Source organism: Rissa tridactyla, chromosome 17 (genome assembly GCF_028500815.1).
Source record: "Rissa tridactyla isolate bRisTri1 chromosome 17, bRisTri1.patW.cur.20221130, whole genome shotgun sequence".
Taxonomy (NCBI): domain Eukaryota; kingdom Metazoa; phylum Chordata; class Aves; order Charadriiformes; family Laridae; genus Rissa; species Rissa tridactyla.
The window spans coordinates 4,223,022-4,238,734 of NC_071482.1; the positions used below are offsets into that span (position 1 = coordinate 4,223,022).

Here is a 15,713-nt window from a genome sequence, read left to right on the forward strand (position 1 = left end):
GTAGTTATCCCTCCACCCCATGCTCCAGTGCTCAGCAAACCTTTCACAACCACCTCACCAATGGTCTTCATTCCCTGGAGAGTCACAAACCACACGCAGCGCATCACCTTTCTCTCGTCATTTGTTTTGCCAGGATCCCTGCAAGCAGAGCAACGCAAACCTCCCGTGCGCACGGCGGTACAAGATGCAGAGTGACACAAGACTATTTTTCCAGGGATTTAAACTGCACAGCGGGGTTTTCAGGCAACCTTGTCAATGACGGCACTACAGCAGTGTCCACCAAATAAGCTCTGCCTTCCTGGGTGCCTCCCCATCTTGGGGAATTAAATCCTGTGCACAACACTGCAGCTGGGGTCCCCAGCGGGGTTAGCCCAGGTCCCCAGGGTCCATGTTTCTCTTTACCTGCTTCCACATACATCCCCCCAGCACGGATGCTGAGCTGGAGGGGGTGCAAGGTGAAGTTCCCCCAGTCCTGTCGCCCACCAGTTCCATTTTAGGGACTGTGAGGTCACTGATTTCTCAGCAGTCACCAACGCGTGGGAAAGGTGAGATGGGTGAGAAGAGAGTGGAACAGCAGAGAGGAGGAGAGGAGGCAGAGACCCTGGCAGCGATGAAGTCATGGTAAATCTGCTCCCCCCGTGCTGAAAAGGGACAGGCTGCACGGCAGCCCCGGCAGAGAGAGGAAGCCAGCACAGACCAACCTCCTGCACCCACACCACAACATGACTTTCACCAGGGTGCTGCACGTCGCGGCTCTGCTCCTGATGCAAGGTAAGCGATACACCTGCTCTTACACCATCTCCCCTTGCCGAGCAGTCCAGCTTGGAGAACTCGATTTCCAGAGCTTCAGCACACCACGCGCAAGGCAGCTTTGCTGTTGTGTTCTTGTTGACAACACTGTTTTGTTACCCAATTTCCAAAGCACGCTGCTGCTGAATTCCAGCTGACTCCTAAACCCATTATCAATGAGACTAATTCACCTCCTAGCAGCTGGCAGCACGCTGGAGATGGTGAAGCATTGGGAAATCAAAATATTTTTCCCTTAAATTTAAATAGCGGATCACCGCTTACTTTCCCTGGCTTAGATATCTGTGTATGCCTTTGTTCACATCTTGTGTAAAAAGAGGCTCATATAAAGAAGTCAGAGTAATTTAGAAAGCTCTTGCAAAGTACTTTGAAAAAGAAAAGCACTTTAAATGCTCAATCTCCTTACTCCTACTAGAGGATGTAGCTTATCCCTACTTTGCTAATCTCCTCTCCTTCGTACACAGGAGACTGTGTAAGGTTCATATTTGACCATGTCAAAGAGGGAAAGACTTAAGTAAGGAAAGCAGCAAGACAGCTATCTACAGCAGGCTTCACTCCCGACCTTTGCAGGAGGAATGCACGCTCGAGCCTTGTGCTGGCTGGAGCAATAGTCCCTCTCCCTTCTTAATGAACACTGGAGCAGAAACCATAGCAGTGCTATTGCTGACACTTTGCTAATACTCTCACGCATCAAGGTTTTGTTAATAGAGGCCACATCAAATCCCAGCGTCTAACAGCAACAAAGCATTCCGTAATACTGTATGCTTAGGACATTTTATTACCATTGATTGTGTTTAACAGAAGCCAGGCCTTAAGGAGCTGTCAATTATATCCCAGCTGAACTGGCACCTTTAGACTTGCTCCAAATCAGCAGCTTTCACTCTGTTTCAGTGTACAACCCCTCTTCCCCCAATATTGCCACAGGCTCCTGGCATGATGAATTTGTACCTGGTGACAACCGCTAGCTGCTCTTGGCTATCAGAATTAATTCAGACTCCCACTCGCAGGTCTGCAGCCAGAGGTCAAAAATAACTCATTAAACAGGATGTCTCATAGACTAACAAGTTCTCTATGCACTTTCTGATGGCTAAAATAATAACAACCAGAGGCATGAACCATTCTGCCTAACTGCATCCTGCAATTTCTAGCAAGAAATTTTTGCCCTTTCTTGACAAGAAGGTGGATGTATCACTGTAATTGATGCCAGACTAATTTTTCCAGGTAGTCAGGGCACCTGGGACCCACACAGTACAAGAGCCACTGTCCTCTGGAGCTGGCATGGCAGCATCTCCCACACCCCAGTGACGGTACTGTGGTAGGCTACAGTGGCTTGAAGACCACAGCCACGTCAAACTGCCCCCTAATTTGAAATTTGACCCGTGACTCATAGTCTGAATGAAGCCATGGTCTCTCATGGAAATTGCAAATATGCCCTGTCCTGGGTGCTGCTTTTTTCTGTTTTAGAAAAGCAAGCAACACCCCCACCTTTTCTTGTTCAGTCTTGCTGCTCTCACCTCAAAAGGTGCGACTTGAAAGACCCCACACTGCTGTTAGCGACAGGAAACCATCGCTACAAAAAAATACAGACAGGCCTCATGGAAAACCACAGAGAAGGCCCGCTTGGCTGCCTTAACAACATGCACCTCCTGACACAGGTTTTCTCAAGTGAAACCCATGCAAGGAGCTTTTCCTTTTGCTACCGCTCCCCTGCAAACTACTCCCACGTGGCACAAGCTCCAAGAAACCAGCTGGGACACTAATGATAGGAAATGGAGGTGGAATCAAGAGGAAATGCCCAAAGGCACTGATGTGATGGTACACCAATTATGGCCACTCTAAGTTCAACAGGGCTTCCCTGGTGTACAGTGATTCTCTTGAACTCGGCCTGTGGCGTCTCCTGACACCGTGCAGTAAGGACAGACAGCAGATCTGTATCACACAGTTTCTCCTTAGCTAAAGCAGCATACATTGTATTACAAATTCAGAAGCAAAAATACTAAGATACTACAAGGAAATCTCTTCAACAAGCTTATAGACTCTGAAGATTAGATAGTGAAGAAAGATAAAAGGTCCATGGTGTATTTGTGGAGTCCCAGACTACATCACTGACCATTTTTCCGTGCCACCTCTGGCCCAGGAAATGTCAGGTGTGCTCAACTCAAGGGTGAGGCGTGGGATCTCATGGGAAACTACTGTCTTACAGGGAGAGAAGTCCTTTCTCTGATTTGAGTGGTAAAGGATCAGGTACAGCAAGAATGCCATATGATAGCTTAATTTCTGGTATATTTTTAAATGTTTTTAAGAAAATGAAAAGCTTTCCTGAAGCCCAGAGAGATTCATTTCCCCAGACTGCAGTGCTCATGTATGCAGTGGGAACTTGCAGCAGACAGCAAGCTGGAAAATAAAATCAAAACACACAAAACAGGAATGAAAAATAAAACCTTCCTACTGCCTATTTACTTAACTCTGACCCAGGCACTGCTCTTAGTAATTTCTCCAGGGCATGCTTTTTTCTGGAGAAGGCAATTCATTCCAGGTCATCAAATATTTTCACAAAGTGTATTATATATCTGAGAATGTCTGGAGAGAAAAACACACTTTATTGCCTGTCTGTAAAATGAACTGGGAGAAGAGAGAATGAAATTTCATTTTAGTAACCTGTGCCAGGTTTGTGGATCCTATCTTCGAAGCAAGTTCCAAAGCCAGTTCAAAGCAGTTGCAGCATTACAATTTCTGAATAAAAAAGCCTCATTTTTCAGAGGTGCTGATCATCCACGGCTCAGTCACACACACTCGCAAATCAGGTTCAACAGCTCCAGAATGAAACATGGAATAATGAAAAATTAATGTTTGCGTTAACATACAGGGAGAATGTGCATTAAACAGGTCTACTATCAATACTTCATTGACTCGTGTGGAATAACATTTAATAACAAACTGGTTGTGCTACCAGCTGAAGAACACAAACCTTTGGTATGTGTCTTACACAGTGACTGTGATAACCTATCTAATCACTGTGATTTATTTATATCAGTACAATCATATTGGCAAATTTCCTAATATGGAAAAAACTTCACACCCGTGAAAAAAGTAAAGTTGCCATCTTACTCTGTCAAAACATTGTCACTTTACTTCATGTCACATTTTAATACTTGTTTTTTCCTCTCATCTCTGGCAGGGGATTTTCCAGGAGCTGGCAGTGAAACCGTAACTCTAAGGGAAGGAGAGGACCTAAATCTCCGCTGCACCCTCAGCAGTGACAAGGGTTCTGCCCGGCAGTGGTTAAACCCTCACGGGTTTGCCATTTTTCTAAACACCCAGCGGGGTAAGTGTGAAAACTGAATGCAGCACTTTCCACGTGGGGCTGGAGGGTCACTCCAAAGTGGGCTTTCCGAGCTCCCACCCATGGCCAGTCTGACTCACCTGCTATCCGACCACTCGAGATGGTTTTACGTTCAGCCCCTTTCTGGCAGGAAGCTGATGAAATGGAAACCCCCACAAGAGTGGTCAGGCACTAGAGCTTTTAGCAATGAACTGTAGTTACCACCAGCACCAGGAGATTAGCACAAAAACCCACTCTTGCCTTACAAGAGAGACAGAAGTCTGAAAGCCCTGGGTACATTTCTGCTCATCAGGGAATTCAATGTAGTGCATCAAGAGGAAATTTTTAGAAAACAGATCCAAATTCAACAGCTCTGCAAGATGAGGACTGCCTTGGTCATACCCACTTGTACAGTACCTCATCAGTATCCCTGCTGGTTAAAGCCTTTAGGCTTTAATGAAAACAATGGCTGGGATTTATCCAATTGACACTGGGTACTCAACTCCCACTGAAACTGACCAGGAACCAAGGGTCCTCTTCAGCTGCTCTGGGAATCCCAGCCACCGGGTCTTGGCACCCACATCAAACCAGCCTACTAATATTTCCTTCAAGTATTGCCATTATTTCTATATGGAAAATGTCACGAGTAACTGTTGCTCCTATTTACTCAGTTACAAGAGCAAGTAGGATGACTGTTCTTCAGCATGTTTAAATGACTCACACATGTATGTATGAGGAACTGTTTCCTGTGGAATCCCAGATCCTAAGTTCAGTAGTCTCAGTATAATGCACGTGAACCATTAGATTCAAATGGGATCCAACAAAACTCAGTGCTGAGCCTCTGACAGCTAATGGGTATGGGAAACAGCGCTATTGGAGCCCGTTGTGCTGCATTGACATTCAGGCTTCCAAAAACCACACCAGGCTGTGGAAGGCGTTCCTCTCTCCTGTTGCAGTCTATTAGTCCGATCATGCACCCAAGAGCTGCAGGACCTAGGAGGAAGTCACCTCTCCATCAGTTATCTCTAATTTTGACCTATATGTATCATCTCAGTATTTTACACCATAGAGGTAGGCGAGAGTAGCAAGAATTCCTTTGTTTATGCAAGTTCTCTATGGCCCTGGCTACAGCCACAAACTCTCTCTTTCTACGCAACAGTTTTGGACTGAGACACTTTATTCCGCCCATGCCCAGTTCTAATCATCTCCATCTTTTAGTGGCTCTGTCCCTTTTGATGCTTAAAGTTTTGCTGAATTGACACAGCAATTTAATAGGGTTAGAGAAAGATCATATCCACTGGTATCTATAGGAGCAGACTCTAACCCAATTGAACAAAATGTTACCTGCCTTAAATCACCTGAGGATTCAACCCATAGTTCCAACATTCCACCATTATCCTTCAGTAAGATGCATGACGTAACACCCACAAGGATTAGAGTTTGCAAAGCATTTGGATCTTTGATAAGTCAGGTGCACTGAATATTTTCCTTTTGCAATACAAAAGAAAAGATTCCTCATTTAGAGAATCACCACTGTCAATCTCTGTCACATTGCCTCTCCAATAAACCGCTTTGTGAATCAGTTCCCTCCAGTCTCACTGTAGCTAAAAAAGAAATGACAAGCTAGCTACAAGTCTTGAAATCATGGTGATTTCAAAATCCTTTAACATTTAATCACTTCCATAAATTATAGTACTCCTGTGATTTTCTCCCAACTCTGTATTTTTACAAGACCTCAGCTAAAAAAAAAAAAATGGAAAAGATCGTTTTTGAGGTCTTTTTCTCCCTAATGACTGGTACACTTCCCCAGTTTCAGTTCAATTTAAGGGCAGAAAGTTAAACTTTCTGTGCTGTGATTGTGGGAAAAGTCCATGTGACTTGCTGGCCTGACTCCGAGCACTCCCAGGGGAGACCCAGCAGGAGGAATGGAACAGAGACCAGAAAGTTGAGAAAGGGGACTGTACTGCAAAGTACAGATATCCTAGGAAGTGGTCTCATTAAAATCAATGTAATTTGACAAGCCAATTAGTAAGTAGTGAAGAGGTGTGTGAACACCATAGTGTTCATTTTTATATCACAAAATACACCCAAATAGGGGAAGTGATTTTTTCAAGGCCAAATAAAGGCTTGGGGAATAGGGAAGGGAAAGGTCCTCAGTTCAAAGTTCCTATTACTTTTCTGACCACATATAATGTCCTCACACCCCAATGTTTGCTTATATTTATCCATCTAGACACTTAAATAACCCAACTTGCTATAATACCTGGTAACACAGGAATAAGACCCCCTGAAAATAAAAGCGAGAAAAAACATGTCATTTTCCCAGCTGGCAGCACATCCCCTCCTTCTTCAGTTTACTGTGGGCTCTGCACTAGCGCAGCACCAGCCAGGAACACTTTGTGATAGAACTGCTCCGTTACGTCAAGTGTTGATGAATTAAAAAATGCAATAAAGAAAACTATCCTCATTCATTACTGCTTTGATTATCTGTCTTCCTCTTATGTACCGACACACATAGCATGCTGGGGTTTATTTTCCTTACAGCTTTAAGAGATGAGAGATACAAACTTATCCGTTATTCAAAGGATGAATTATCAATCCAACTATCTAACATAACAGTGGACGATGAAGGCGTATATAAATGCTTCTACTACGGCATCCCCTTCAAAAGCAAGAACAAGACTGTTAAGGTATTAGGTAAGTTCCTTCACCTGCTTTGCTCCAGAGGAGCAGAACAACAAGGCCAGCTCCTCAACTCCAGACCTGCATTTTTGCATGCAATTGTAGGGTGCTTAACCAACATAATCCTGGTTTTAGCTCAGTCCCCCCCAAAACAATGCTGTGTATGAGCCACTCATCAAATCGAATAGAAAGATGTACTATAACTGATTCTAAATCTTCTTGCTGCAGCTGCTCCTTCTAATCCAGTGCTGGAAGTATCCCGAGACACAGAAAGAAGCATTACACTGTCCTGCTATACCCAAGGATGTAAACCACAGCCCCAGATTACCTGGTTGTTGGACAACGGGATAGAGCTCCCTGGTAAGTGTTACAGGACCAGGGATTCACTACTAACAATTTCTTATCAGCCTTGGGCACGTTTAAAAATACTGGCGGGTGAAACACCTTCTGCAACACATCAGCTAGGACTACTACTCATTTAGTAAAACTTGGCCCCTGTGGTGCAGGTTTGGAGGGAATTCAGCCCTAAATTCCAGTGTTTGTGCAAGGGACAGCGCTCATCTGCTTTGTTCACATTCAGTGCAGAACACCACCACCTGGCACCAAAATCCCTTGAAAGTCTGGAGTGAAATTCCACTGAAATAAAATCCAAAACTCTGGAGGAACGCTTTTCAAAGCCCCAGTACAAAATCAGTTAACAAATCCATTATAACTATTTCCATGTTGCAACCAGTAGACAACTTTTCCTCAGCTTTGCTGAGCAGCTCCCAGACACACCAGCAGCGTTTCTCTTTCATGAGTCTGTTCAGAGAAGGCAGCTCATGAGCAGAAGCAAGAGCAAAGCTCAGGAATCACAGCCCAAGCCACCCTGTGAGGCTCCATGCATCTGGGTGGACACACAAGGAGGAAAAGAGCCACCACATAGCTCAATGTAACTTGCGCACTATATAAATAGCTGCTTGGAAGGCCACGTTCTAATAACAACTACCTTATTAGCTGTTAACTGTAGCACAGAGAGGAAATACACATCTGTGTCCAAGTGTGAGGAAAACACCGATAGATGCAAATGTATTTTCCTTCACCTATTAACAAGCTCTTATGTGTACTTTGCATCATCAAAAGCTTAGTTTTTTAATCTCCCCGCTCCCCCACAAGATGGTTTTTTTAACTATGAACTCCAGAAAACAAGAGAAGTGTGCTGGCCTGAATACAGCTAGAAATTAAGACTAAATAAAAAAACCCAGGCTGCCAGATACACAGGTATTAATGCAACCGCATAAAGGCCTGTGCTTAAAGGAACTGCGCTCCGGGGAAGCGGCAAAGCTGGTAAGGGAGCCACACGAAAGGCAGGGCACGGAGCCGTCTGCCATTGCAGGGGCAAAGGCGCTCTGGGGCAGCGCGCGGGCCTGGGGAAACAGCTTCTAAAATCCTGCGTGTCTTCGGGAAGCGCTGGGCTCTATGGCACTGTAAAGGATTAAGGGAATACCAGCTGTGAAGTCATGGAGAGCTCAGGGAAGCGCTGTATCATCTCTGAGTTTTTATATGCATTTTTCCCCGGTGTTCTAGAAACAGTGGTTTCCTTAAACTTGAAGCAACCTCAGTTCTGGCCTGATAAAGTGTGTTATTTGTAACATCAAAAGACACAACTCGGCCGCTGAACGCCTCCCGCAACACATAAATCCAACCCTGCCTTTCTCCACTTATTTTAACAAAAACCTGTGCTTACCTTTCTCTCCTCCCGGCCCTTGTAACACGGAGCCAGTCAGCCATCACGGGGCCCCCTCACCTCGCCCCCCCTGCACCTGGGAGGGCAATTACGCCGCACCAGGCCGCTGCGGTGGCTGCTCGGCTGGTTTCGGCTGTGGCCGCTTTTCAGGGGAAGGAATATTTGCATGAAGAGGCGCTAATTGCACCCTGTGGCCTGCTAGTGGCAGACACCAGTTGAAATGTTAAAATTCAGGCTTTCTGCATGTGCCTTTCCTTGTTTTGAAGGTGACTGAGTAACATTCCTTTCTTCCCCTTCCATTCTCGGCTTTAATCACTTACTGCAAATATTTATACTAATCAGAAAATAGCTAATACATCTTAATTACTGGCAGCACCTCAGTTCCACCAGGGCTCAGCGGGGGCGAACCAGCTGTAATTACTGAGCCGTTGCTGACAAAGATTATTTTCTTCCTAGCAAAAAACACTTTGAAATCATTTTGAGCTCTTGCATGACCCCGCTGGGGATGGAAAAGAGAGTTGAGGAATACTGGTCTATGAGATACAGCAAGTTATCTGTAAAGGCTAATTTGGAAACAAGGAATTTCTGTCATTTAAGAATAAGGGTGTTACCAAGGGCAACAGATCAAGAGAAAGCATCAGTTTGTTTCCAGAGAACCTCTACATTATAAACAGACAGTAGAAATTATAGTGCCACCAGGGGCATTAAAAGTAAACATCTGAAAAAAAAACTTCTCCACCACAGCTGTTCAAACATGTCTCTGTGTCACAGGAAATACACCTTTATTTTTCCATATCATATACACGAGTAGAAGTCAGTATTACCGAGAGGTCTAGGAACTGCATCAGACGAGTTATGTGGCTCTAATTCATTATAGCAAGGCAATTAATCTTTGTGTTTAACTTCCCCCAGCTGCAAAAGGGGAAGAGTCAAACCTGCATTGTGGGGATGATGGAGGACTTGCACAGGATTTCACAGTTATATAAATGTTTATTTATTACAAATGTAAATATGGCCCATCAATATTTATTGTTCATATTTATCAATATGCACAACTATTGCACAAATTATGTTCGGGGTAACAAATCCACAGCTATTAAGACTCAAATGCAATGCTCTTGGATATCACATAGCAGAATCAGAACTTTTCTAGGCCTCAGTCGCGCTGCAAACCAGCAGGTCCTTGCCCTGAGGCTCCCCGCTGTGGGCTGTGCGTGGCTATGGCACACAGCAAAGCAATTTATTCCGTTCAGTAAGGACCAAAAGTGACAGTGGGTACTTGGACATTTCACCACAGTCCTGCAGGGGAATTTCCCCGTGCGAGTCATGTCAGGGAGCAGAGGCTTTGGGTTAAGCACAGGAGGTGCAGCGAGGTCTGCACTTAAACAACTGCCAAGGAAGAAAACATGACCTTGCTGCCTTTGGGCTCCCATGTAATCCATTTACACAATGAACCACTTGTGCGAAGTAACCATGCACTGCTTTAGCACAGCAAAGTAATGCAGATTGCGCCTGGAAGGTTTTTCATTAAATTGCTCTTGACTAGAAAGCACTTAAATGTTTTCTTCCAATGGGTATATAGGTGACACTAAGCACAAGTTAGAAGCTAATGGGAAGAAATGGACCGCAACCAGCACGCTGACAGTCCTCGCCTATGGGCCCAATTCAACAGCCAGCTGCATCGTCCGCCACCAGGCACTAAGAGAAGAGAAGCTGATGGCATCCTTCCGGTTTGAGGACCTCCCTAGGATAGGTACTGCAGGCTCCTTCAGCAGTGGCTATCCCATTTTATCACTCTGTGGTGGTGAAAGCTACGCAGATACACATGCAAAGCTGAAGCCCATAAATCTACTTTTAAATGAGGGCTACGTGGGGCAAAAGAACTCCTCCAAACTAAGATTTGGGGGCTTTTTCCTGCTTCTTAACTACCTTAAAATTCATTAAACGTTAAGCCACAGCAGCAGAGGCAGGTCTGTTCCCCAGTGCTGCTGCTAGAACTCAGGTGATGTTTGTCATAAAGCTTTAAACATAGTTTACAGTTTATGTTCTCAAAAAGCTCTGAGCTTCCCATGTATTAGACGCATCCACCTGGAAAGGTAGCAGGGTGTAAATGTTGTAAATTAACACTGAAGCTGCTTGTCTAGTAATTCTTGGAGGAGAGTTTGCCTTCTGCCCATCTACTCATCCTTAAAATAGATCTAATTATTCTTACCTTGTTTTTCCTTACATTGCATGATTCAACAAATGGTTATGCTCTAAAAGTTTTACCATTGTTGGGTTTTTTTCAGTGACAAATACAAGTCCTGCACCAGCAGCACTAGAAGTGGATACACATGTGTCTGAGAACAGGGAATCTACAGGTAGGCATTTATTGCTCAGCCTTTTTTAAATTACTGCATAGGTCAGATAAATACAGCATCTATCACAGAAAATATTGTACAGTGCCTTTACCTAGAGGTAGGGCTGCAAAAGAGCAGTTGCCATCAGCTCTGGGGGATATTTTGCTTGGCCTTCAGAACTGCTTTGTTTTTTCCCCCAGTGACCGCAGCAGAGTCAGATCTGAACAGCAGCACGGCCTCCGCTCCAAGCTACCCACAGCATACTGGTGAGGGTTTCACTTTCAATTTTTCCCCTCATTTCATAGCTTTAAATATATTCAGAGGACAGGGAAGTCAAAGGTGGGAGGGTAGGACTGTAAGTCTAACCACAGATCAGACAGAGCACCCAAACAGCCCGAACCATGAGGCATACCAGAGCAGGTTCCTTTTTTCATTAATCAGTTCAATGGCAAAGTGTCGCTTCTGACTTTTGTCTTGTGTTTGGTGGTGGTGGGGGGGTTCCTTTAGGATCCAAACAACCAACTGTCTCTTCTGCAGTACCAGAGGATCCAGTAGTTACCAGCTCAGCGTCAACAGCAAACCAGCAAAACCTCCAACCCGATGTCACATCTACTTGTAAGTTTGGTTTTAGTTACATGAATTTACCAAACCAGGACAGAAATGCTACCGAGAACAGTGTTACATTCCAGGTTACAAACAAGCACGTACCATAACACACAGAGTTTCTTGCCTGGGCGGGGAGCCCTAGGTTTTACAGCCATGAAAGCGGACAAAGTCTCTCTCGATAGATGCAGAAGAACATCAGCATTAGCAGCAGCAGACAGACCGGCCACTGTCGCAGGATGCTGTGAGCCCAGGCTGGGCTTTGTCTGGACGGTTGCACTAGGTGGCACTGTGCAACAACAGTTATCTGTGCGCAGGGCAGGCTGCAGGTTCCAGTTGCTGAACTGAGGAGTTGTTCCCAGTGGAATGATGAGCTCCACTGCCCAAATTGGTTGGCCAAAACCCACCAAGGTGGGCAAAGGTGCCTGCTTGATGTGACGTGCCCTGCAGTGGAAAATCAATCGTCTGTTTTAGAAACACATGAACTCTTGCTTTATATTTGTTTAAAAGTGCTACACCAGTGATTACAAACATCGCAGAATGGCTACATCCTGATAAACAATTCGTACTATGTTGATAAACATCCATTGAAAGCTTGAATCTTTCAACAGGACTTTCACTAGGTGTGCTTACATGGAATCATACAATGGTTTGGGTTGGAAGGGACCTTTAAAGGCCGTCTACTCCAACCCCCCTGCCATGAGCAGGGACATCTTCCGCTAGATCAGTTTGCTCAGGGCCCCGTCCAACCTGAACTTGAATGTTTCCAGGGACGGGACATCTACCATCTCTCTGGGCAACCTGTGCCAGTGTCTCAGCACCCTCATTGTAAAACATTTCTTCCTTATATCTAGTCTAAATCTTCCCTCTTTTGGTTATGAATGTTATGAATGTTATGTTTTAGTTATCCATGTTATGAATGTAAAATTTTGTTAGGCACAGCACGCATTATCATTTTAGTTTTTCAAGTCAATGTTAATTATAAAAGGATATATTGTCTGTGTGTCTAAGAAAGTCAGAACTCACCTGTCTGTCTGCACAGGGTCTGAAGTACCACCAGCTGCAGCAGGAAAGGAAGAATTGGCTGGATCGTCAAATTACTATGTCCCCAACGGTACGACCTCACATCATCAGACATGGCGTGGTGGTGGCAAAGGAAAGGGATTCTCACACTGAGTGACTGCACCACTGTGAGCTATGAAGACAGTATAAGAGTAGTCAAGGATATGAATTTAAAAAAAAAAAAATCTTCCTTAAGGAAAAGGATACATGCTCATTCCCATTTTTGCAAGCAAGTAAAGGAAGCTGGTAGACAGGGAAAGCCCCAAAATGAACAAAGAGGCAAAGGTCAGCTTTGTTTTAATTTGGCTGTAAATGGGAAGCCCTGAGTTCAACAATGTGTAAGAGGCTCTGAGGATTTTCTGTTTTTAAAGCTTAGGTGGTCTTCAGATTAAAACGAAATACCGTGTTAAGGAAGTGAGCATAGAGCTTTAAGTCAAGGGCTCCAGAAATCCCTTTCTGCTGCAGTACCAGGTGCCCTGGACTTCAAAGTTTCTGGGAAAATACGCATTTCTTAAGCATCCCTTTGCCCTTCAGAGAAATACTGTTCTCCTTTCCATTCCTCCAGGGACTGAAACAGCATTCAATGGCAATGTCACAGAAGAGGAACTTTCCAGGACAGAAGCCCCACTACCAAGTGAAAATGTAACTGTGATTTCCATCATCACCTTCGGTACGAACTCTTTAATGGCAGCTTCCAAACATGCAACGAGTTTTCTTACACCACACTGGTTCTCTCTGGCCACATATCCACCTCCAAACCTTTTGTCAGTACACTAGGGTAGTGCTGGCTTGCAGTCTTGGGGAGACACCACAGAAACACAACCATTTTTATCATCTAGTAAAAAGCTAAAAGCTAAATTTTACTGTTTGTTATGCCAGAGCACAAATCCACTGATTTCAGTACATTCTTCTTGTTCATACAAGAAGAAAAAAATTGACCTCACATTCTAAAATTAAGTCCAATAAAGTGACTTCTGCTCTCCCACCGTGTTCATCTGGCCTGATCCAGGACCTATCGTTCTCATCTTAATTACCAGAGACTCAGAGGAAGCTATTTAACAACACAAACATACACCTGCCTCTTTTACAGAGCAAGATCTGAAGTCTGAAGGCATCAAAAAGAGAGAGAGTAATCTCCTGCTGCCAATCTTGGTGGCTGCTCTGATTTTCATGCTGCTTATCATTGTCCTGCTTTTTATGAGGAAGCTGAAAAAAGCTCATGGAGTGTGGAAAAGAGGTGGGTGATGACCCTGTCCGAGCATCTGCTGGGGCAGGACAGCTGAGGAGCCTGTTAAGCAGAGACAAGACATGGCTCCTCCAGCCACCGCTTAAATGTCCTTCTCCCATAGACAGTGACTGTGACTTGTTGCAAGCAACTGTTGAAGAGTCCCTTCAGCTGACACAAGATGCCACAAAAGCCAACGAAATTGTTGTCTTAGGCATCCCTCTTAGATGATCGGGATGATTGAACCCCCCAACTAGTCTCTCAGGATTTTTATGCTCAAGGCAGAAAGCGAGGAAGAGTCATGGAAAAATCTCTCATCATCTTAATTATATTTGTTTTCTGCACAGAAAATGATGTTTCAGAGCAGACACTGGAGAGTTATAAATCCAAATCTAATGAAGACAGTCCAGGCCACGAGAAGAACGGACATGGTAAAAAGCTTTAACCAGCATAAACTAATTCCTATTAGAGCGTTGCTACTGACCACAGCCAGAGCAGATTGCAGTCAGTCTTACTATACAGAGATATTCACGAATTGCACATTTTAAACCTGAATATTCTAAACCCTTTCATACCCAGAGGTCCACCACAGATATTATAGCTTTAGAAAGAGTGATGCAGGACCATACAAAATGAAAATCATTTTCGACAGGTGAATAAGCCCAGAGGGCAAGAATAAGGGAACTTTGCCAACATCTTTCAACATGAGATTATTGAAGCACCTAAAAAGTATTAGAAGAGAAGGGGGCTCATAATTATTGTAAAAAATATTTTCAAAACTTTCCTTCTTTTTTAAATATTTTAAACTACAACATATTTAAACCACTCTTGTACAAATTAGTGCCTTGAGTATTGTGTAACCTGCATTAGATCACATCATGCATCTCAGTCTTTGTTGCAATGGATACCCTAACAATTTCTAGGAATGCATGTCATCTTTTATTGTTCTGTAACAGTCTAATTAATATGTATTTCAATCAGGTACACACACACCCTTTACAAAATCAGTAATAAATGTGTGTTTATCTTTCAGTTGTCAATCAGAAGTCCAACGTGCAGTATGTAACAGAAGGATATGTGGAGACAACCCAGAAGAATCCAACAGACAAAAACATTGTGATCAGTGAGAAATTGTTCAGATGTGGAAAGGAAACAGATGTGTAGCAATGGCAAATCTGTACAATGGGCAGAAACACCGCTGTTCCCTGATATTGATACTACAGCACTCAGATATCAATACGATTTCAAGGAGCAGAAGTACAAACAGCTACCCTCAACCCAAAAGCCAACTGGGACTTTTCCTTAAACAGTGGGACAGGTAGATGGGACCGGTGCTCCTAGAAACCTCTTAGCAATGAACACACTGACTTACCTGTAATCCTCAGGGGAGTTAACTAACCCCTGCCAGAAAGAGAGCTTCCCATCTCGGGTCCCATCAGCAATTAGGGTCCTGGCAAGGGAACATGCAACTAGCCCCAAGGACCACAGGATATGAAGATATTCATGTGATGCTTCGGCCAGCTCCTCCTCAAGCGTGGGAGCTGCAAACCAGCTGGGACTTGTATTACCTCATTTTTACCCCAAACCTGGACAATCAGCTGGATTTAACCAAGCAGGAAAGCACTCTGATGTCCAAAATGCTAAAAAAAAAGAAGGTTGTTCCCCCTTGCTAGGACTTTGCCGCAGTTCCTCAGCTGCACCATGGTAACATCACGCTCTGCTGTGCAAGACCGCCTCAGCACCAGTCTCCGAGGGGCTCTGACACCAAAGCATGTGGGTGCTGCAGTCTCCCACACCGCCTCAGCTGCCAGGGGTGTTACTGAGAATATGGAAGTCTTCAAAGAAGGGGTCGGCAAAGGTGAAGAGGACGCGCAAGGGACTCCCCAGATCCAGGGACAAACTGCAAATGGGCAAGCTAGGAGAATCGCTGAGACGTTCCAGCTGCAG

General features: G+C 44.4%; 1 protein-coding gene across 1 annotated transcript; it reads left to right on the forward strand.

The window, feature by feature from the left end:
• Positions 1-722: 722 nt before the first annotated feature.
• CRTAM (cytotoxic and regulatory T cell molecule) lies at positions 723-15,701 on the forward strand. Its single transcript, XM_054223276.1, has 13 exons — positions 723-771; positions 3,986-4,132; positions 6,674-6,826; positions 7,040-7,171; positions 10,120-10,290; positions 10,826-10,897; positions 11,077-11,142; positions 11,384-11,491; positions 12,522-12,593; positions 13,107-13,211; positions 13,632-13,778; positions 14,114-14,197; positions 14,800-15,701. Exons 1-13 carry the CDS (start codon positions 723-725, stop codon positions 14,928-14,930), a joined length of 1,437 nt encoding a protein of 478 aa, XP_054079251.1. The 3' UTR covers positions 14,931-15,701.
• Positions 15,702-15,713: the final 12 nt, after the last annotated feature.

What these genes read in the sequence shown, in the direction of transcription:
- CRTAM (XM_054223276.1), top strand. Translation starts at nt 723, where the DNA reads ATGACTTTCACCAGGGTGCTGCACGTCGCGGCTCTGCTCCTGATGCAA. An exon ending in TGAGGACCTCCCTAGGATAG is followed by an intron (nt 10,291 to 10,825) that starts GTACTGCAGGCT and finishes GGTTTTTTTCAG; the next exon opens with TGACAAATACAAGTCCTGCA. An exon ending in AAATTACTATGTCCCCAACG is followed by an intron (nt 12,594 to 13,106) that starts GTACGACCTCAC and finishes CCATTCCTCCAG; the next exon opens with GGACTGAAACAGCATTCAAT.